This window comes from Anolis carolinensis, chromosome 5 (genome assembly GCF_035594765.1).
Source record: "Anolis carolinensis isolate JA03-04 chromosome 5, rAnoCar3.1.pri, whole genome shotgun sequence".
Lineage (NCBI taxonomy): Eukaryota > Metazoa > Chordata > Lepidosauria > Squamata > Dactyloidae > Anolis > Anolis carolinensis.
In genome coordinates this window covers 184769278-184792561 of record NC_085845.1, presented here as the reverse complement: position 1 = coordinate 184792561, position 23284 = coordinate 184769278, and the positions used below count along the sequence as shown (strand labels likewise).

Below are 23284 nucleotides of genomic sequence, written 5' to 3'. Positions count from 1 at the left end.
TCCACACTAACTGATCACTGTAAAAATTTGAAAGGCCTGTATCATCCAGACCTCTGCAAATTTAGGGCATCTTTCTGGATCCTATTAATTATGTCCCAGCCTCATAACTGTATAAATATGCTTTTTAACCTGAAGCTTTATTCACTCTGTTCTAGAAACATAGAATCATAGAGTTGAAAGAGACCTTGTGGGCCATCCAGTCCAACCCCCTGCCAAGAAGCAGGAAAATCGCATTCAAAGCACCCCCGACAGATGGCCATCCAGCCTCTGGTTAAAGTCTCCAAAGAATGAGCCTTCATCACACTCTTCGGCAGAGAGTTCCACTGCTGAACAGCTCTCTCACACAGTTAAAAAGTTCTTCCTAACGTTCAGGTGGAATCATTAAGATATATGCAGTGCACATAGGGATTTGTTCATGGTTTTTTAAAACTATAGTCTGGCTCCCCAATAGTCTGAGGGATCAGGAAAATTAAGAGTGAATAGCTCATTTTGAAACACTGCCACCCAGTGGTCAAAATATGTTTAAAGTTGTTATGACAACTGGAGCCATGGATGCAGAGAGCATTGGAAATATCTGCTTAAAAGGCAAGTTCATTAGAATGTCCCGGATGGTGGAAGAAATGAAGTTGTTGAAGAAAGAATTTACAATTTGAGAGAAAAAAAAGGTTCAAGAGTTAAAGTTGGAACTGAAGAGTTGAAGCACTAAAGAAGCAAGAGACAAGTCAAAGAAATAAAACAAGTTAATGTGAAAGTTGAAAAATTGGACTGTAAGACTGATTAATTAAATAAAGATAAAGAAAAGCACTTGAGTAATTTGGCCCTAACAGAACTAAGGGTAAAAGAATATTGCTTGAGATTTAGATTGATACCAGATCTCTCCCAAGAAGATAACAGTGGTTAATTCCTTGGCAAAATTTTTGGATAAAGACTGTGTGGCTGGACTTACACTTAAAACATGTACCTGTTCTGACTTGCAAACAAATTCAGCTTAAGAACAAACTTACAGAACCTATCTTGTTCGTAACTTAAGGACTGTCTGTAGATGTTGCTGTTACCAGGTTTTCTTGTAGGCAGGTTATTTTACTATATTTCTGCATTAGCTTTGATAGGATCATTCAGTGATTCCTGATGCAAATTCACGGAAAATAGTTACTGCTGTCTTCCAGAGAGATGGAAGAGGGAGTGGTGAAGGTGTCCTCTTATTGCTTACTATGCAAGATTGACAGACTCTTTAGGCTGCAACAGCATGTAATGAATTCATATATCTCTGAGGAATTAATGAAAGGTACTCATGCAATCAGTAAACAACACCTTAGAAATAATGTGGGGGGGGGCTTCAAATCATTAAATTATTCTGCAAAAAGAACATTTTGGTGCAGAATAATAGCTAGGATACGTATTTCTTTAATGTAAGAATTTGCAGGACTGGATGCAAGACGAGATGCAGACATGGACAAAACATGTTGCATCTTAGCCCTGAGGCACCTCTCCACCCAGCACCACACCAGAGACCATTAGTTCAAATATGAAGAGTTTATTGAATAAAGAATAATAAAAAGGAGTGAAAGGGTTTAACAGGTAGCATATAAACAGCAATATACAAAAGTAGTCAGAGTTCAGTAAAAGTCCATAAGAAATCCATAGACATTTCACAGGAACTAGAAATCCAAGAACATAGAAATAATCCAAGGTAAAATACAGGAACATGAACACAGGAAATTTAATCTAGACAAAACTCTTCTAAGGTACATAGGCAAGACATGAACATGAAACAAGAATCATAGACTTGAAAACTTGGCAGCATGAGCAGAAGACTGATTCCAACAGTAAAATTCTCTGAATTGCATAGAATTAGCCACCTACATTTAAACCCACCAAAGCATTCATGACCTTACACTGACCACATCTGGATCTGAAACTCCTTTCCCTAGTTCTCTGGGAATGTTTTAATTGCCTGCTTTTCACGCCTTGAATCTGGAGATCTAATCTACACTCCTTTGAGACCTCTGCACCCTCTATTTCTTCCCAGGGCCTATTCTCCAGGGAAACTTCGCTTTCACTTTCCCCGGTATGCACAACATGGTTCTGACCTGCAGATCACCCTGCATGCTCTCAGACTCTTCATTTTGAAACCCATCATCCTTATCAGAATTGTCTGGCCCTTGCTAGGCTGCAAAAAAATAACTTTTTATTGCTCTACATTATGTGGCAGTAGAAACGTGCTGGTTTCCATGTGTACATATAGCAAGAAGGATTATTCAAGCTCAGATACAGTAGAGTCTCACTTATCCAACACTCGCTTATCCAACATTCTGGATTATCCAACGCATTTTTGTAGTCAATGTTTTCAATATATCGTGATATTTTGGTGCTAAATTCATAAATACAGTAATTACTACATAGCATTACTGCGTATTCAACTACTTTTTCTGCCGAATTTGTTGTCTAACATGATGTTTTGGTGCTTCATTTGTAAAATCATAACCTAATTTGATGTTTAATAGGCTTTTCCTTAATCCCTCCTTATTATCCAACATATTCGCTTATCCAACATTCTGCCGGCCCGTTTATGTTGGATAAGTGAGACTCTACTGTATCTTGTATCTGTTTGATATTTAGGAGAGAAATGTACATATAGGATGTTCAATACATTGTGGAATACATCTCACCACGTTAAAACAGTGGATGTGGCTCTTAATGAGACATGCCACATTATCACAGGGTGTCTATGCCCCACACCACTGGAGTATTATACTGTCTAGCCAGCATTGCACCACTGGACATTTGCTGGGAAGTATCAGCCAGCAATGAAAGGACCAAGGCATTGACATCTCCAGCCCATTCCCTGTTTGGATATCAGCCAGCATGCCAATGCTTTAAATCAAGAAATTGTTTTCTAAGATCTACAGAGATACTTGCAGGAACACCCCAGCAATCTAGAGTCCAAAAGGGGCAGGCTAAAGCCTCAAACAGTGGCTGACGCTGGATGAGACTCCCTCCTGGGCACACAGAAGACTGGGCGACTTGGAAGGCACTGAACAGACTGTGCTATGGCATCAGACATTTAGTATACAGGACATTTAGTATAATGCCAAGTTTTTAAACTTTCTTTGTGTTTTCAGATACATTACAACTTATACCCTTGATTTGCTTTTGACATGATAAATAAAAAAATGCTGCATTGTTTTTAAATTTACTGTGCTTTGGTTGCTTTTTATTATTTTTAATTGCATGTTTTAGTTGTTTTATTGTGGTTTAATTCCATTTAATATTTGTAACTTTTAACTTTATTGTATTTGTTTAAATTTACCAGTGGAGACTGTGTATTAATTGCACAGTCCCTGCAAAAACGAAAAATCGAGGCAAGCAGAATACTTTTGTGTGTGTGTGTGTTCAAATATTATCGGTATGTTAGCATTTGAATTTTTAATAACAGCACTGCTCTTTTCACAAAAGAGCCCAGGCTGCAAATATATAGACACATCAGCTTCTAAAATGTACATGGCCTGAATACTACTTTTATAATCGTGCATTGGCTGTTATAGGGCAATGATGCAGTTCTTTCACGTATTTTTAACCATATGCTTATTTTCTTTTAAAATTGCATTTTTTGTCTTTTAACTCTTATTCTTTTCACATTTTTAGCAAACATGGGAAAAGTAACTTTTGGAAGGTGTAACTCCCAGAAAACCCCACCTGGCAGAGCCACTAAGTGTATTTACTTATTTGTTAATTACAACATTTATACCCTGCCTTTCTTAACCCCGGAGGGGACTCAAGCAGCTTTACATATAGACAACTATTTGATGCCTCAAAACAATGTACAATTAAAATAGACATTTTACAATAGAATTATAAAATACATTAAAACATTTAAAACAATACATTCACTATTAACCACGCTATCCACAGTGTGTACATGAACTGACATTTGAAGGGCACCAATGTAAATGGAAACAAGCCCCAGACTGATTGCAGTTTGGCCAGATTCATCCTTTTGCTCCCATTAGAATGAGCCTACAGCTTCTTTGGTTTGGGAGAAAATGGTGGGAGGCTTGCTATGCCAGGCTTTTCATCCAGCCAGATCTATCTAGCTATCTAGCTATCTATCTAATGCTATGGAAGGTAATGGAGAGAAAGGGTTTGAGTTTAGCTTTTGGGGGCCCAGGTTGAAGAGACAGAGTAGATTGTTTCTTCAAAATCATTACACGTGCTGCTGCTGATGGGAATACAGGACGAAGCAAATTTGTATGTTCCTGTGATATCTGTCTGTATATCTATATTAGCGAGTTAGTGTAGTGTAGTGGTTTAATTGTTCGGCCAGGACTTCGGGGACCACGGTTCAAACAGCTGCTGGGCCATGGAAATCCAGCGGGTGACTTTGAGCAATGGCAACCTCTCTGAAATAAATATTGCCAAGAAATGCCCATGCCAAGTTCCTCTCAGGGCAGGCAGAAGTCCTGAGAGATTTGAAGGCATACAACAATAATATTATGTTAATGTTGATGTGTTTCTTTGCTCTGTTTAACTACTTTTCAAAGTAATAATCAAATGCATTGCTTGATTTTAAATTTCTCCTCTCTGGACACCAAAGTATATAAAAAAAAACCTGTGTGAAATAGAAATTGATATGCAGTGGATGAAAAAGAGTAAGTGCGGAAAACTGTTTTGTGTTTGTAGTTATACCCGTTCCAAACATGCTCTTCTGAAGATAAGGGCTATTTCATGCTTTAATTGTCCATTACTAATTTTATATATAGTAGGCTCACAGCACTCAGTTCCCATAGTAAGTTTGATTAAATGGACTGCCGACTTGGGCTGTTTTGGAATTTGCAGTGGAAAATAAACTCCTTGAAACAAAGTTGCTAAGCTCCTGGTTGTTATGTGATGTAGTAAGATGCCAATCATTTTGAGAAATTGGGATGAGTTGTGACACTTTTGAAACAATGTCTTGCTAAAGGTAAAATGTTATTTTAGGACTGAGAACAATATTCACATCATTGGTAAGGTTTTAAGCTTTCTAACTGGCACAGAAAAGAATATACAGCAAGGGTACAGAAAAGGCAGTTGGACATTCTCATAGTCTCCCACCATGAGCGGTACAACAGAAGAGAGATCCATTCAAATATCCACAGGTACACAGCATCACCACAATCCAATGACTGTGTTGAAGCTCATAGAGCACACAAAGTTTTATTTGCACAATATTGACCCCATATCTGTGGGACCTGTACTTATGATTTCATCAACCCACATCTCACAAATATGTTATCTCTAAGAATTTTCAAGATCCTCCAGGGTTTATTTTTTCATGTCAGGAGTGAGTTGAGAAACTGCAAGTTGCTTCTAGTGTGAGAGAATTGGCCGCCTGCAAGGATGTTGCCCAGGGGATACCCGGATGTTTGATGTTTTACCATCCTTATGGGAGACTTCTCTCATGTCCCTGCATGGGAAGCTAGAGCTAACAGAGGGGCCTCATTCACGCTCTCCCTGGATTCGAACCAGCAACCTTCAGGTCAGCAACCCAAACTGCAAGTCAGCAATCCTGCCAGCACAAGGGTTTAACCCACTGCACCACCGGGGGCTCATCCTCCAGGGTGATTCTGTTGTATTCTTACTGGAAGCACAGTGCACTTTCACACTGCCTAAAATATGGAATGAATCAGTATTAAAATGCCAGTTTGTGCTGCATTTTAAGGCCATATGCTGGTGGAAAACCTTGCCTCATTGTCACTGGCTGTGCCAATCTGGTATTGGCATGGCTGTGCATGGCCAGTGTCATCCGTCTTTCCCTGCCCCCCGTTTTGGCCCCAAAACACAGAGAAAAGCCTCTTACAAGTGCAGGAGTCTGCTCTGTTGCTCCGTCACGCTCAGTGATGCCGCGACAGAGCTTTGGAGAAGTATAGTTTTGGAGTCACCATAAGTTGATGGGCGACTTCAAGGCACTTACTGTTCTTATTCTGAGGAAATAGCCTGGATCTCATTCTTATTAGAGTTCCATGCCAGGGGCATGAACTCCTCAAAGGGAAGGCAGAATAAAATATTTAAAAGCCTTTTGCTAAATCTCACCTCCTTACATCATCTTCAATGACTATTATACTGAAGGGATTTATTTTGCTTCAAGCCTGGAAGGAATCGCCCAGAAGGTTACGGAGATGGTAATTTGTAAAGTTCTAAAAAGGCAATTAAAATAAAATGCCTCTTTTGGTTACTTATCAAAGGCAATCTCAGAAAAGCTGCTTTAAGAAAAGATACTTAGCCTCCTCTAATGAAAAATAACTGCTACTTCCATGTGCTGCAGGCATAGATTTAATAGAGCTGGAAGAGGCCACAAGCGTTATTTAGGATCCCCTGCCTTGCAGGAATACATATTCAAAGCGCTCCTAACAGATGGCCATCCAGTCTGTGCTTAAAAAAAAAATCCACACGTTCTTTGTTTTGAAGGTCACGTAATGCATAATGGATGTGTTACATCCTGACTACCATCAGAAAGCTTACTTTCAACATGGATAAGCAGATGGATGATAGTAATGGGAATCACTGGGCACATTTTTACACTTGATTACTTGTAGAAAATCCAGTATAATGTTTTAACAGAAGTCTACAAATAAAAACATGAGAATAACCATATAAGATCAGACATGAATACAACTAAGATTCAGCTGGTAAGACTCTAAAAGCAAATTTAATGTGCAACCACATGGGAAGTCTGTAGTTGCTGAAGCATGATCAGAATGAAAAATGGTTCTATAAGTAGACTACTTGGGAGCTATAGTAACATTAGTAATATATAATGTAGCACTCCCTTCCCTGCCTACATTCACATTCTAAGGATCTATTCATAAATGCATGAACATGCTTTTGCCTTAAGCTTGTGTATACTAGAGAAAAGTAATACCTGTCATATTATTATAGCCTCAAAATATTTCTGTAAAGTTGTGTGTCTCTCCATTTGGTTCTTTAAGTTTCTTCAATAGCAAGATCACAAATCTTAGCATACCATTTGGCAGTGGTTTCCATTTGCAGGCTATCACCTGCTGAATTACTACTGATAAAAAAGTTTTTTTTGTGAGATAAATTAGCATTTGTTCCAGAAGAAATGTTCAACAATGACAAGCTAGGAATGACTTGAACCTATTGGTTTGTTATATTATCTATTTCTTGGAATATCTCTTTCCAGAACATGCAAAATTCCTCAAATATGCACCCCAGATGAAAATAACTAACAAATTATAACCTCTTAAACAATCTGGAAAACTATGATAGAAAATCTATCTATAAATTAATTAATGTGGGGTTTTAATTACAGATTAATGTAAGATCTGTTGAGTTCTATATCGTTTTCAGAAAGTTTTTCTATGACTTCTTGGCTAGGTATACATTTATCTAATAATCTACACAGGCTTAAATTTTCTCATTTACTCTATTTACCAACAAAATAGTGTATGGTTTTCCTGGCTCCTAAAGTGTCTAACTTTAACTAGCATGAACAAATATCAGCAGACAGACCTATTTAAATCCAGATCATTTATTTTTTAATTTTTGTCAATTACAAAGGTGTATAAAAATACTTTTCTCAGTTGTAGGAGATATTTTTGATGTTCAATGTGTTGTCGAAGGCTTTCATGACTGGAATCACTGGATTGCTGTGAGTTTCCTGGACTGTATGGCCATGTTCCAGAGGCATCTCCTGCATTTCACCCACATCTATGGCAGGCATCCTCAGAGGTTGTGAGGTCTGTTGGAAACTAGTCAAGTGGAGTTCCAAATATTCCAAATATCTCTGGAATTTCCAGGGTGGGAGAAAGAACTCTGGTCTGTTTGAGGCAAGTGTGAATGTTGCAATTGGCCAGATTGAATAGCATTGAATGGCCTCGCAGCATCAAAGTCTGGCTACTTCCTGCCTGAGGGAATCCTTTGTTGGGAGGTGTTAGCTGGCCCTGATTGTTTCTTGTCTGGAATTCCCCTGTTTTCTGAGTGTTGTTCTTTATTTACTGTCCTGATGTTAAGAGTTTTTTTTAATACTGGTAGCCAGATTTTCTTCATTTTCATGGTTTCCTCTTTTCTGTTGAAATGGTCCACATACTTGTAGATTTTAATGGCTTCTCTGTGTAGTCCGACATGGTGGTTGTTAGAGTGGTCCAGCATTTCTGTGCTCTCAAATAGTATGCTGTGTCCAGGTTGGTTCATCAAGTGCTCTGCTATGGCTGACTTCTCTGGTTGAATTAGTCTGCAGTGTCTTTCATCTTCCTTGATTCGTGTTTGGGCAATGCTGCTATGTAGACTTGTCCACAGTTGCGTGGAATATAATAGACTCCTGCAAAGGTGAGAGGATCCCTCTTGTCCTTTGCTGAACATAGCATTTGTTGGATTTTCTTAGTGGGTCTGTAGATAGTTTGTCAGTTGTGTTTTTCATCATAGCTTCCCCATGCGGTCAGTGGTTCCCTTGATGTATGGTAAGAACACTTTTCCTCTGGGTGGATCAACATTTTAGATGTTGTTATTGTGTTCCTTCAAGTAATCTTCATCCTATGGTGACGCTAACTTTTCACTTAAATCTTTGAAGCCATTTATCATTTTCTACAGATATGTGAGATGTAAACATTTTGTCTCACGAGTCCTTATTTTGCTCTTGCAGGCATTTGGACAGTCATTCTCTGTCCACCGCAAAGTAGCTGAAGATGGCGAGACCCGTGAGGAGACTCTCCTTCAGGAGTCGGCCTCAAAAGAAGCCTACTACCTTGGGAAAATCCTGGAAATGCAGAGCGAGCTGAAACAAAGCAGAGCTGTTGTGACCAACGTTCAGGCGGAGAACGAACGATTGTCAGCCATTGTCCACGACTTGAAAGAGGTAAACGAAGTAAAAAAAAAAATTGTGATATTTCAAATGAATTTTAACTGAGCTTTAAACATAAACTATTTAGAGCCAAGCTAGAAGTGACACTCTCGTAGGCTTATTTCTCAAAGAGTAGCCATAAGTATAGTAGACATTCAGTTAACCAACACTTAAGGAGATTGGCTAAATGTCGGAAAAATGTAGTTTCTGGTTGCTTGAGAGTTACCATTGAAAACAGGCCTAACTAATGCTACACTCCATACTATACCATACCATAAACTCTGTATTGATATTAATATTGAAATACAGTACTTAAAAGCAAAATATGACAAATAGACAAACTTGAAGGCCCCTGTGGCACAGCGGGTTAAACTGCTGAGCTGCTGAACTTGCTGACCAAAAGGTCAGCGGTTCGAATCTGGCGAGCTGGGTGAAATCCTGCTATTAGTCCCAACTTCTGCCAACCTAGCAGTTTGAAAACATGCAAATATGAGTAGATCAATAGGTCCCACTCTGACAGGAAGGTAATGGCACTCCATGCAGTCATGCCACTCACATTACCTTGGAGGTATCTACGGACAATGCTCTTCGGCTTAAAAATGGAGATGAGCACCAACCCCAGAGTTGGACATGACTAAACTTAAAGTCAGGGGAAAGCCTTTAACTTTACCTACCTAGACAAACTTAATGTAGCACAGTATCATTGTATTATAAAAAGAGCTTTGAGAATGCAGTATGCAATTTTAGTTAGATTTTTCCCAGTTGCATGAGAGTTCTGGTTAACTGAGTTCTAATGTACTCAATTTTGTAATAGAGCAGGGAAGGGTGCTATTTTCCTGAAATAAATTACCCACAATCTGCCATTTGCTTCTAGAAAAGGAAACACAAAGAAACACAATATACGAATAGTGTATAGATGTTAGGAAGTGTTATAATATATATGCATATAGATTTGTTTCATTGTTTTTATGAATGTGTAAATTGGAAATAAAAACATTAATCTGAGAAACACAATGACTACTGGCACCCTTCATATATGCATGTGCATGAAATGAGATTTGGATGTGGATCATGATGTTGAGCACAGAGCTAGAGTTCTCCAGCATCAGGTCCAACCAAGATTCAAATCCTTCTCCCAGTTACTTTTTGAAAAATGGGAAGTTACTAGAAATTCTAGTGGTAGAACTCTAATTTCCCCCTTATGAACATTTGGGAATGCGTCAGTCTTTATGTTTTGTTTTTTGTATACCACAGTTGAATTCAGTTAGGATGTGAAGCCTTTTAGAAATGTCCTTACCCAATAAAGAATAAGAGTTCTTTGGTATGCGACACAAGAAAGCTCAAGCTCAATTTAGTACTGAGTGTTGTCTATTCAGTTGGTCAGTTGCATGGCTACACCATTTCTTGCAGTTTTTAAGGTTGTGTCATTTTTCTCGAAGGCCAATTAGTTGAGTTGGAAGCCTTCCAACTTGTTTGCTATTAATGAATGATACTTGTTTGCTGGCACTTCAAAACAAATCCTTCAAAATGTCAGCAAGAGTTAAAATTGTCTGTGCTAAATCTATTCAGAGCAGAAATATTTGCTTATACAGGATAATGAAGAGCTCTAGCCTTGGAACACAGACATTTCCCCATTTTTTTAAAAAAAAGGTGATTTCCAGACTTCCTGATCGGTTTCTGCTCTGCATAAATGTTTTTAAATGTGACACACTGAAGATGAGTTGAATAAACATTCACAAAAATTCAGGTTTACCATTCTCATTATAAGAAATATATTTTAGCCTTCTGGAAAAGCCTAAAGGATATTGTCCTAAGAATACTTTGGAGTGAAATTCATTTAAACAATCAGGCTACAGATCAAATAGGCAGCTGGAGTGCCCGGTTGTCCATGGGTTAAACCAGTGGTTCTCAGTCCGTGGGCTGTGGCCCAGCAGTGGGCAGTGAAAACAAAATCTGGTCCGCGAACCTCCTTTCTCTTTATTTATTTTATTTTATTTTTCTCTTTCCACACAGCTGACCATTGCATTGGATAGACCACATCAGCTCTAGATTATTAAATATGGTTTTCTGTGGGCGAGCAGATGACAACTACTGGATGGCATATGTTCTGTATCACAAACTAGAGCTGATGTGGTCTATGTAGTTCCGTTTTCTGAATCAGCATCTCAAATAACCAAACTGAATCTAAAGTTGACCAAAAACTGTTTTGTAACTCTTTTGGTACTAATGTTGGAAAGTGGTTCCTGGTCAAAATGGTCCCTGGTCAAAAAAAGGTTGGGAACCACTGGCTTAAACCTTTGTGCCGGCTGGACTGCTGACCAATAGGTTGGCGGTTCGAATTAGGGGAGAGCGGGTGAGCTCTCTCTGTCAGCTCCAGCTCCCCATGCAGGGACATGAGAGAAGCCTCCCACCAAACATCCAGGTGTCCCCTGGGCAACGTCCTTGCAGATGGCCAATTATCTCACACCAGAAGCTACTTGCAGTTTCTCAAGTCACTCCATAATGGAAACAAAAGCGGAGAGACTGCATGTGCATTGTGGAATTAATGCAGTTTGACACCACTTTTAACTGCTGTGGCATATTGTTATGAAATCTTGGGAGTTTGGTGGGGCTTCAGCATTTGGCAAAGAACACAGAAGACTTTGTAAAACTACAACTCCCATGATAACATAGCATTGAGCCATAACAGTTAAAGGTAACAAAGTACAGTAATTCTTCAGCACACTGAATAGCATGGGGTTTTCAAGCAGTGGAGACTGTTCTGGATGGCCTAATCCAGTAGTATCCTACCATACTTGGATCAAGGACACATCAAAGTAAAATGAAGCCACTGATGATACAAAATGTAGCGTTATTGATGATGAATAAATGCCATCTTCTGGTATCCATGTAATAATAATAATAATAAATACAGGAAAATAATACAAGTCATAATAAATAGAGTAAAATAATAAATGCAATAATAATAATAAGATCAGAGTGAAATAATAAATGTATTATTAATAATAATAAAAATAGAGTAAAATAAATGTAATAGTGAAAGGGGTGATTTGGGAGTACCCCAATCACATAAAACCCCGGGTTTGCCAAGCTGCTATGAGCACCACTCGGAGACCAAAGAGTTGAGGACAAAACACCTTTATTAGGTAGCTACCGACAGACAATAGCAACACGGCAGTGAAGCTGGCAAAAATTGTCTGCCCCGAGCACATCTGCCCGGGGTCATATATATACCCTACTTGTTTATCATATTTTAGTTCCTTGGAAAAACCACCAGCACGACCTGCAGTGGGCTGCACATCCTGACTCGCAAACAACTCCAGGATGCAGCTCACCAGCTGCACATCCTGACTTGTAAACAACTCCAGGATGTAGCTCACCACGAACTATAGATCATTTCAACAAGTTAGGCAAAAGTTCATGTATTTCATACATTTCTCAGAATCGGCTACAGCTGCACATCCTGACTTGTAAACAACTGATTCTTGCTAAACATACAGGACACATGCTATTTTGTCACAAGTCAGCAAGTTGCAAATTTCAAGATCATTTCTGAAGAGAGAGACTGATCTCTGGTTTCAAGCAGACAGGTATTCCAAAATGGAGTCACTCTTGTTCAGTGACCCCTTCAATAGTAGCAACAATAATAGAGAAAAATAATAAATGTAATAATACCATTAATAATAGAGAAAAATAATAAATGTACCATATATTCTCGAGTATAAGCTGACCCAAATATAAGCCAACCAGGACCCTCACCCGAGTATAAGCCGAGGGGGGCTTTTTCAATCTTAAAAAGGGGGCTGAAAAACTAGGCTTATACTTGAGTATATACAGTAAATATAAATAAATGTAATGATGATGATAATGAAAGCAGTCAAAGCTGATGTTCTCGGTTCTTTGGTGATGTAATTAGGCTCCTGGATAAGCCAGCCAGCGCTCTTCCTTTCAGGATCCGGTCATACAAATACATGAACAGGTAGGGATTGTATGTCCCACCAGAGCTTGCTTTCTTGAAGCTTGGATCTCTTAGGTTTTCCCCTCCAGCTGACCTCTTGGATTGGTAGAAAGGACAATTCCTGTTCACAGGGGGAAAGTATTCTTGTCAGTCAGAAGGCTGACTCAGCTGCAAAGGTGTTTACATCTCTGCCTTGCATGGTTTATCTCAAGGGACCTAAAGGGGGATTGTGAAAAAGCAGGCAGCAGAAAGCAACCTATCAAGCAAGCTGATATATACACCTCTTAGTATGAATATACATATGCACCAATATATTATAATAGTAGTAGAAGACAAACTGAAAATGTAACAGTTGTATTCCTTTCTAGTCTTCTGAAAGCATAACCCACTATAGATTACAACATTTTAAAAAGCAGTTTCGGGTCAAGGATGATACATACTGAGTTTAAGCAGACTCTGAGGACTGTGGGAGGTATTATCCTGGAAGACAGAATATTAAATTTTGAAATAAATAAATATCACATACCTATTGCTGAATAAAATATATCTAATGAGTAAGACCTTGCTGAAAAAAAGAGTATGTCTTGTGAACCTCTGATCTCTTTTTCCTTCCGACTTATATTTTGAAAACCACGAGTATAGACCTAGTTAAGCTCATTAACATTCCTATCATGGAAGTTTTGCTGTTCATTAATTTTATCTTGTGAGTTGTAGGCAGGACAAATCTCCCTTTTTTTTGCAAGCCCAGCAGTTGTTGCAGAACTGTCTTTCCAGTTCAGATAAAGTTTTAATTCTTCCCCCATTGTGCTTCACAAACCTGGGAAGCTTCTGGTGACGTAGTCATCTTTGTGCTTTTGCTGGTTTTTCCGTTTAATCATTCTTTCATTTAAAATTTTAAAAACAATCTATTATCTTTTTGAATACCAGAGTGACATAAAATTTAAAAGCTTACTATAATGATATGAACTCTGTAAGATGTAATCAAAACAAACAAAAGCAGCAAAAACAGTAACAGACCAAATGAACTAATTTATATGGACCAGAATCCTATATAATGTAATTTTCTGTGCATCCAGCTTAGAGGTGGTAAGAAACCCTGTTACTCCATTGCAATACATATTGGGACACCAGGAAATGTGCCCATAGCATATCAGTGCCTGATGCTCATTGGGGTGATGCAATGCACTTGTGGACCAATGTCATGCATTGAACATTGGTTTCGTTGTGCATCAGACCCCAATGCACATTGGGCATTTTGTTGACTCTGCAATGCAATAACACAACAGCAGTCCTCTACTGCATATGGACATTGCTCAACTGTGCAGTTGGTTATATTGGTTGCAGTTCTGACTACTGTGTTCTGTATTAGTCATAATTTCTAGGTTCTCTTCAAGACAAGGTCCTAATGTAACTCATTATAATAATGCAATTACTAGGTTATCAAACTACTTTGACCATCTTGCCCCAAAACAGTAAACCAACTAACACTCAGGCCCCTTCTACACTGCCATATAAAATCCAGATTATCTGCTTTGAACCATATTATATGACAGTTTAGACTCAGATAATCCAGTTCAAAGCAGATAAAGTGGACAATATGTTTTGATAATCTGAATTATATGGCAGTGTAGAAGGGGCATCAGTGACTGTGGTCACTTAAGTGGTTATTACTGGATTAAGGACAATGTTTAAAATACCATATTCCAGAGTATTGAAAACCGCTGAGAGATCAAGAAGTATCAATAACTTTTCCAATGAAAGTTATCTGTCAGAGCAGCTAAAACCTTTTAGTTAACAAACCAACTCTCAAGCAAGATAATCTATGTCTTCCCTAAACAGTCTAGGAAGGAGATGGGCCTTTGTGGCCAAGTTCTTGGCCTAGAAAAGGCTGTTAGAGATTGAGTGATAATTATAACAATGTCCTGCAACCGAAGATGGTTTCTTGAAGGCCTTTGACAGCATACATTCTCATAAGCAGGAATTAATTGTCTCATTGACCTAATTGGTCAGTCACTCCTAGTGAAGTGCTAATATCATACTGAAAATGGGCAAGGATCAAGAATATAACTGATGTACCAGTTATAACTTGAGCTTCATGTGGAGAATTTTGTTTCAGATATTCATGCTCCAGATTGGACTTTACATGCACTGATTTCCCCTTGAAAATTATGCCTCGGGTATCTTTATTTTCTTATAGTTTGAAAGGCAGTGTAGAATCAAAATATCAAGTTTGCAAGTCACAGGTATCTGCTCATGTAGAACATGACAGTTCATAATGGTAAAACATAAGTTTTCAGTCATTTTTTAATTTGCGTTTTGCACACTTCCTTCTGGTCACAATTAAAATTACTCAAATTAGCTTTTAAAATCTTTATGTTTTGGGAACAAATTCATTGTGAAATCACTTATACTAACATGACACTTTCTGAGTATTAAGATCTGCAACAAGGGTTTTGTATACTATAGGTGATCACTTGTGGCTGAGTATGATTGTCTTCCAAATGTTTTTGGCCTTCAACTCCCAAAAATCCTAACAGTTAGTAAACTGGCTGGGATTTCTGGGAGATGTAGGCCAAAAACATCTCGGGACCCCAGGTTGAGAACCACTGTTTTAGGGCTTTAAAGGTAGCAACCAGCACTTTAAATTTCACTCGGTATCAAACTGGGAGTCAGTGGAGTTGCCGTAGCATGGGAGTTGTTTGCTCCCCATACGGTGCTCCAGTTAGTAACCTGGCAGCTGACCTTTTCACCAGTTGAAACTTCCGAGCACTCTTTAAAGGCAGCCCCACGTAGAGTGTGTTGCAGTAGTCTAGTCGAGATGTAATTAGGTCATATACTACATGTACTGGCCAAGTCTGGTATCTCAAGGTATGGGTGCAGCTTGCACACCTGTGGCTCCAGGGTCAACAATGAGTCCAGGATCACCCCCAAGCTGTGTACCTGAGCCTTCGGGGGAGTGTAACCCCATGTAGCACAGGTTGTATCCCTATACCCTGATATGCCTTGCAACTGACCAGGAACACCTCTGTCTTGTCAGGATTTAATTTCAATCTGTTCGTCCTCATCCAGCCCATTACAGGTGATAAGCACCAGAACTTTCAGAACTTGGCTTTTGGTGGAAAGGAGTAATGGAGTTGGGTGTAGTCTGCATAAATATGACACCGAACTTCCAAACTCCGGATGATCTCTCCCAGCTGTTTCATGTAGATATTAAATAGCATGGGTGATAGCATTGATCCCTGAGGGACCCCACAGGCCAAAGGCCAGGGAGTTGAAAAGGAGTCACCCAGGATCAGCATCTGGGCTTGGTCCTCCAGGAAGGAATGGAGCCACTGCAAAACAGTGTTTTCCAAGTCCATCCCGGAGAGTCAGCCTAGAAGGATGCCATGGTCAATGGTATCAAAAGCCACTGAGAGGTCCAGCAGAACCAACAGGGACACACTCACCCTGTCTATTTCTCTTTGTAGATCATCAACCAAGGTGACCAATACCATTTCAGTTCCATAACCAGGCCTGAAATCAGACTGGCATGGATCCATTATGTAGACTATGCTCATTGAGGAAGACCTACAAGCCACCTTAAACAAGGGCTCTACTCATTTGTTTTCTTTGAGTGAGAACTTGATTGATAGGCATGAGATAAAGGGGCTTTTCAGAGGTGGTTCCCTCCTCCAAGATTTACATTTATAGCTGTTCTTCAAATGGTAAAGCGTTCCTTTTGACTTCAAAGACTATAAGCACACAAATGGTTGAGAGTACAAGATTTTATTTAAAAAACAGACAAAACATCAAAGAAAAGGCATATGAACCTGGCATGTTTGTCCCCAATCAGCCCCTTGGTTTACAGCACCCATCATGTCTGTAATGAAGTTCAAGATAAAGCTGACCTCTTGACTTATAACACCCTAGTTAACTAGCCACTTTGTCTGAACTGAAGTGTCCTATACCAACCATTCTTGTTCCTTTGATTGGAGTAATAAAAATAATCATTAACTGAACTACTCCAAACATCAAACAAGTGGAGGATGGCCAAGTTATCCAATTGGGTGAATGATGGTCAAACTGACATCCTTCCACATTCCAAGGCATCCCACATTCCAAGGCCATACTTTTCCAATTAAGTTTGACTTTAAGATATATATTCAGAAAAAATAGTCCTTAGAGAAACTTTAACCCTTAAGGTCTTTCAGGGGAATAGACAGAATACTTGTGACATACAGACCTATCTTCTTGATATCGCAGTGTTTTCAGTACATTAGCTTTGTCGCTTTAATTTTTTAATGGGCACTTAAAATATTATTTTTTATTAAGCAGAGCTTGTGCCCATTATGCAGGGTCTATTTTTAGTTGTCTGGCATTCTGAATTTATAAATGTTTTAAATTGTATTTTATTATTGATATGCTGGTTTATTGAATTTTATTTTAATTGCTGTTTTAAACTTTTTTATACCACTCTCTGGAAAACGGAATAAAAATACATGATGCTTTTGTTGTCTTGAATGACATGCCAAGAAAAAAGCTGCATTTCTTTTTCATGAAACAGAAATGAAGCCTATTTTTTTACAACATTTATGCCACCGTTCCAAAGGGAAACCAAGGTCCCAATTGTGTACAAACTTGGGGCGGTTCTCTGCATAACAGTGTATGCCATGGCTTAGACATCATTCCTGACGCAGCTTCTTGTATTTTATACAAGAATTCCCTCTTCTACTGAAACCCCAGAACTAATTACCAGTTTGGCACACACATGAAACTGCAAAGACTTTCTTGGCTCTCATCCTGCAATCTAATTGTTTTCTTCTGTGACTTCCACCACTACCCTTAAGGGAAAAACAAAATGTGTGAAGAAAATAGTAGGAGGGGGAATAGTGAGAACTGAGGCACTACACTATAATGACTTTTTTCAAATGTATTATTCTGTGCCAGGCAAGCTGTTTATTTTTAGTTATTCTCAACAGCCAATGCCAGTCAGCATCCAGGAAGAGGACACAGAGTCATTTAGAGGTCAGACAGTGGTATCATGATTTCATTGTGATGATCAAATCCACTGCTAAGCTTTAGGATTCAGTGTATTTGTTTCTGAGGTCTGACAAATGCTTCAGATATGAAGCTGGTCTCCCCCCCCCCCCCCCAGTCATTTCCCCATAATAGCTTACCTGGGTATTTTTTAAAATGAAGACGGTCTTGTTATGAACTCATAATAAGATGAAGGTAATGTTGAGTTTCTTCCCACATTCTGTTTTTCTCTGTAGGAATATTGAAAAAAAATGTTCTTTTTTATATGGCAATAGGCAGTCAGAGTGTGGGATTACAGCCTGTGTTGGATGGGGCTGAGATTTGTACTTTGAGTAAAGAAAAGCTCTTTATTTTAAGGAGGAACATTTCATTTTGGTGATGGCTTTATTTTCACTTTTATTTTTTGGGTGTGGATCCTCATAAGACCTGTTGCTTGAGAAAGAAGTCTGGTATCTCCATTAATGTGTGCACATTTCTGTTTGGTGGAGAAAGTCATGGAAGAAAAATGAACCCTGAATAAATAGAAACAGAGCAGTTCTCAGTGGTACTGCTAAGTCAATATAGTGGCTGTGAATAGACCTGGAATGGAGAAACCAAACAGTTGAAACGTTTTTGTGCGTGAAGAACATAGCATGATGTGACAGAGATTGTCCAGCTGGGAATTGTCTGAGGTAGACGGCATCCTGGCAAAACTCATATGATCAAGTCTCTGTGCAAACATTAATATACCTCTTTTGCTGAACACAACTGAGCTGGGCTTATTGCCAGCAGAATAAGTTAAATGTGGCCTTTCTCATTAAAAGTAACTGGGGAACTGGACAGTGGCCCACACCTGATACAGTGAAATGCTTGTTGCAGAAATCTGCCTGCCGTTGGAGTGCAGCAGGAAGGAAGAGATGAAGAGCTGGTTTCGATTTGCAACCTTTTACTATTTAGCCAAATAAGATGACAGTTTTAGCTCAGGCTGATCAAGGAACTGCCACACTTCCTGCTTGATCACTTTTGTATTTATAGTGCCTTACAGACATGCAAAAAAAACAACAACATAAAAAACAAAAAAACAACAACAGTGATATGCTGACTAATACAATCATTAAACAGATTGATAGAGGCTATTGATTAAAGTGAAGAAGAAGCTTTGCTGACAACTTGAACTAAAGAGAACCCCTCAACCTTTTTTCCTTTCTGTAAGATTGAGGAGACAGCAACAGAGAAGTTAACCTTTGTCTGTTATTCTGTGATGCATTTGTGGTTAGCATGCTAGGACAAATGTTGCAAGTGGGGATAAAAAAGTTGCTTTGTTGGTCATTGTCACATTGGTCAAGATGGTCAAGATGGTGCAGGGGAGAGACAAAGAAACAAGATGTCAGCAGAATGAAACCCCAAGCCGGAGGAAGAGAGTTAGGTCAAGTCCACTAGGTCAAGATGACCCAGTGAGAAATATAGGAAGAAAAGTTCCCCTGCCATCCAGATGTATCCCCACCCACTTCCTCTTGGTCTTTGTTTTGCGAAACTCTAACCATAAGCATAATTAAAAACAGCATAGAAAAATTAAGAAATGCATACATAAGGGAAATAAAATTGCTGAAGAAAGATGTTTATTACCGGCTATAAAAGGGTTGGCCCTCGACTCATTCGGGGCAGTAGTCCTTTGAATAGAACTCTCCAGAGTTCTGACTGCTCTGCCACTTCACAGCTGTGCGAGGAAAATAAACGAGATTCTGCTTTACCTCTGGAGACTGGTCTCTCGTCATTTGCTGCCTCCTGCCACGGACCACAAGGAGACCCCAGGCTTGGGGTCCCCAACAAGATGACAAACAAGTGCAGCTGTACACGTGTACATTTCCTCTTAATTATTAAATTCAGTTAATAATAATAATAATAATAATAATAATAGTAATAATAACTTTATTTTTATATCCCACCTCCATCTCCCCGAAGGGACTCAGGCAGCTTACATGGGGACAAGCCCGATCCAACAAAAATCAAAATCAAAACATAGATTAAAATATATCTCAATAGAATCAACAACATTATAACACAATAACATAAAAATAGCATCATCAACAGCCAGTAGTCTGAGCTGTGATGTCTCAGAGACCCTCGAGCCATGACCCCGCAGCCATTATAGATCAAACTGAAGAGGATATGGGGTTTTTCCCAATTCAGCAAGATTCCGTTCCATTCCAGATGTCCCCTGTTGACAGTTTGGGTCCAAAGCTAATTACGGAAGCCCTTGAATCAGAGCCTGACTCCCCGAACAGTGTTGTGTTTGATAGGAAGTCGTTTCTCAAAACACACCGCTCTGAGAAGGAGATTTGGAGACGAAGTGCGAGATTAGTGGAGAGAGAGGATTATAATTAAACCGGTTCTCTGGGGAAGTTTCAGGGAGGTTTACATCTGGCAAGTTGTTGTCATCAGTCTGTTTCCCTTGGGAAAATGTGGACTCAGACACCTGGTTCGGGGAGGTTTTTGAAGTCCCATAAAAGTTCTGGGCACAGACTAACCGTCGCGGTGTCAACGTGACAGATGGAAGGTTAACATCGACTCTTGTTCCTGTGTACCTCAGCGGCCTGACGGCGTGCTACTCTCGAGTAGACCGGGCGTTGAGTCCCGTCTCCCTGCCAAGACTGGACTGCGTTTCAGTTCCACCACGACCAACTTTGCCTTGCCTTGCTTCCTTGCCTTGCCTTGTTTCCCTGCCTTGGACATTGAACTTGGAACTCTCTTGAGAGACCTTGCTTTATTCCCCACTCAAACTGCCTGGAAGTTTGAGTGTGTTTCGGTTTGGATTTGAAGACTTGATCTCTAATACTGGACATTAAACTTTATATTACTGGACTAAATTTGACCTTTCCTAAAAGGACTATTGCTGGACTTTATATTCTGCTTATTTTTGTGTGAATCCTTTATTGCTTTAATAAAGATATTAGATTGTTTATTGGCCTCCGTGTTGGTTTCCAGTGCTCACGCAGCTTAGAGGTGTTACATGAGCACTAATCGGTACTGAAATAAACATCTTATGACATTTCACTAATCATGCAGTTCATCTTTTACCTTTTATTGACATGTCACAGATATGCCGTTCATCTTTACTTTTCATTAATAATTATGAAAGACAAGCATCTTGAGCTCTGAGGATTACCTGGGAAGGAATCCCACTGGAGCATTGCAGCACAGCCAAATACTTGGGAATTACTCTGGACCGTACTCTGACTTACAAGAAGCACTGCCTCACTATCATGCAAAAAATGGGCGCTAGAAATAATATCATACAAAAGCTGACTGGCACAACCTGAGGATCACAACCAGATACAGTGAAGACATCTGCCCATGCGCTTTGCTACTCTGCTGCTGAATCCTCATGCCCAGGGTGAAATATACTCTAAAACAGTGGATGTGGCTCTTAATGAGACATGCCACAGTATCACAGGATGTCTACACCCACACCACTGGAGAAATTATATTGTTTAGCTGGTATCGCACCACCTGACACTATGAACTTCTTCAAACTTCCTCAAACATTTATGACTGTCCTACAAAAAACAGAAATATACCAGTGTATCACATGTTTATGATGATGGGTAGGCACTGAAATCCAGAGCTGAGGAATACATGGCTTTGAAGACTGTAAAGCCGTGCATGTATATGGTGGCAAATTCATCAATACAATGGAGGTGAGAGTTGTTATTTGCCAAAGGATCTGTATTTAGCCATTGATCTTCATTATCTGTTGAACATATTTGCCTTAAAAAGTCTAACTTTGCTACATTTACATTCTTGATATAGCTTGAGTAAGATACTTCTTACAAAATAAGTTATACAGTTGTTTCCTTCACATTAGTGATTTTGAAGCTACGGACCTGCGCCTTCAGGGGGAGTGCGACCCCGTCAAGCACAGGTTGCCACCCAATACCCCGATCAGACTTGCGACTGACCTGGAGGACCTCTGTCTTATCAGGATTAAGTCTCAGCTTGTTCGCCCTCATCCAGGCCAACACAGCGGCCAGACACTGATCCAGTATCCGAGGGGCTTCCTTGGATTTTGGTGGAAAAGAGTAATAGAGTTGGGCGTCATCCGCGTAGAGATGGCACCGAACTCCAAAACCCCGGATGACCTCGCCCAGCGGTTTCATGTAGATATTGAAAAGCATGGGGGACAGAATAGAACCTTGCGGGACCCCACAGGACAATGGCCAGGGGTCCGAGCAGGTGTCCCCCAGCTTCACCATCTGGGAACGCCCCTCCAGGAAGAACTGAAGCCACTGCAAAACAGCACCCCCAAGGCCCATCCCAGAGAGATGTCCCAGAAGGATACCATGGTCGATGGTATCGAAAGCCGCTGAGATGTCCAAGAGAACCAACAGGGTCACACTCCCCCTGTCCAGTTCCCTGCGGAGGTCATCCACCAAGGCGACCAAAGCCGTCTCGGTACTGAAACCAGGCCTGAAGCCGGACTGTGATTGGTCCAGAAAATCCGTATCATCCAAGAATCCCTGGAGCTGAGAGGCAACCACCCGCTCCAAGACCTTGCCCAAAAATGGAAGGTTGGAAATTGGTCTGTAGTTACACAAGTTGGTCGAATCTAGGGAGGCCTTCTTCAAGACAGGTCTCACCACCGCTTGTTTTAGGCAAGATGGAAATCTACCCTGCCCCAAAGAGGCATTAATTATTCTCAAAAACCAATCAACCAACCCACCACTGGCCTGTTTTAAAAGCCAAGATGGGCAAGGGTCAAGGGCACAGGTGGTCGCCCTCACCGCTCCAAGAATCTTGTCCACATCATCAGGCTGCACAAGCTGAAACAAATCCCACAAGTTCGAACAGACAGACGCCTCGGTTACCTCACCTGGCATTGCAACAAGGCCAGCATCTAAGTCGGAACGAATCTGAGCGACTTTGTCTGCAAAATGGTGAGCAAACTCGCTACACCGAGTTGCCGGGATACTTACTTATTAGTGCAACATATTGTGGTGTTTTTAAAAAACTGTTATTGATATTTGTTATGGTATATGTATCAGGCTATTCCTTGTATTTGAAAAATAATATAGAATACTTTTAAATAACTAATAAATGACTGATTTTAATTTTCTCTTGATCTATCACTGTATAATTAAAATGACTTTTATTTAAAACCTTAGTGCATAGTGTTGACTTCTGTTAAGTAGAAGCTATTTGCTTGGTAGAAATCTAAGAATTCAAAAGATAAGAATTGGTCGAAGTCACTGGGTCTGAAACGAATATGTGTATCTTTTTTTACTTATACATAAAAACCCAACTAGCTGAAACGGCAGACAAAGGCTTTGAGACAATGAGACAAAAAAGAGACTTCCGAGCACTGCAGAAAAAGACAGTTTATTCTCAATTGGCCAAGAAAGAAGGACCCTTTCCCATATTCAGGAAAGAAGGGTAACAAACAAAGAATCACATGGGTGTTTTTTTTGCAGTCATATACATGTGTCATACAGGCATTC

The 23284-nt window shown here is 39.7% G+C and overlaps 1 protein-coding gene across 12 annotated transcripts in view; it reads left to right on the top strand.

Annotated features, from left to right (window-relative positions):
- Positions 1 to 23284, top strand: part of bicd1 (BICD cargo adaptor 1) — a 134383-nt gene that overhangs the window by 39107 nt on the left and 71992 nt on the right. For all 12 annotated transcript variants that reach the window (XM_008110392.2, XM_062981095.1, XM_008110393.2 and 9 more), the window contains exon 2: positions 8639 to 8851. In XM_008110392.2, coding sequence (XP_008108599.2) covers positions 8639 to 8851 — 213 coding nt within the window. The remainder of the gene's footprint in view (positions 1 to 8638; positions 8852 to 23284) is intronic.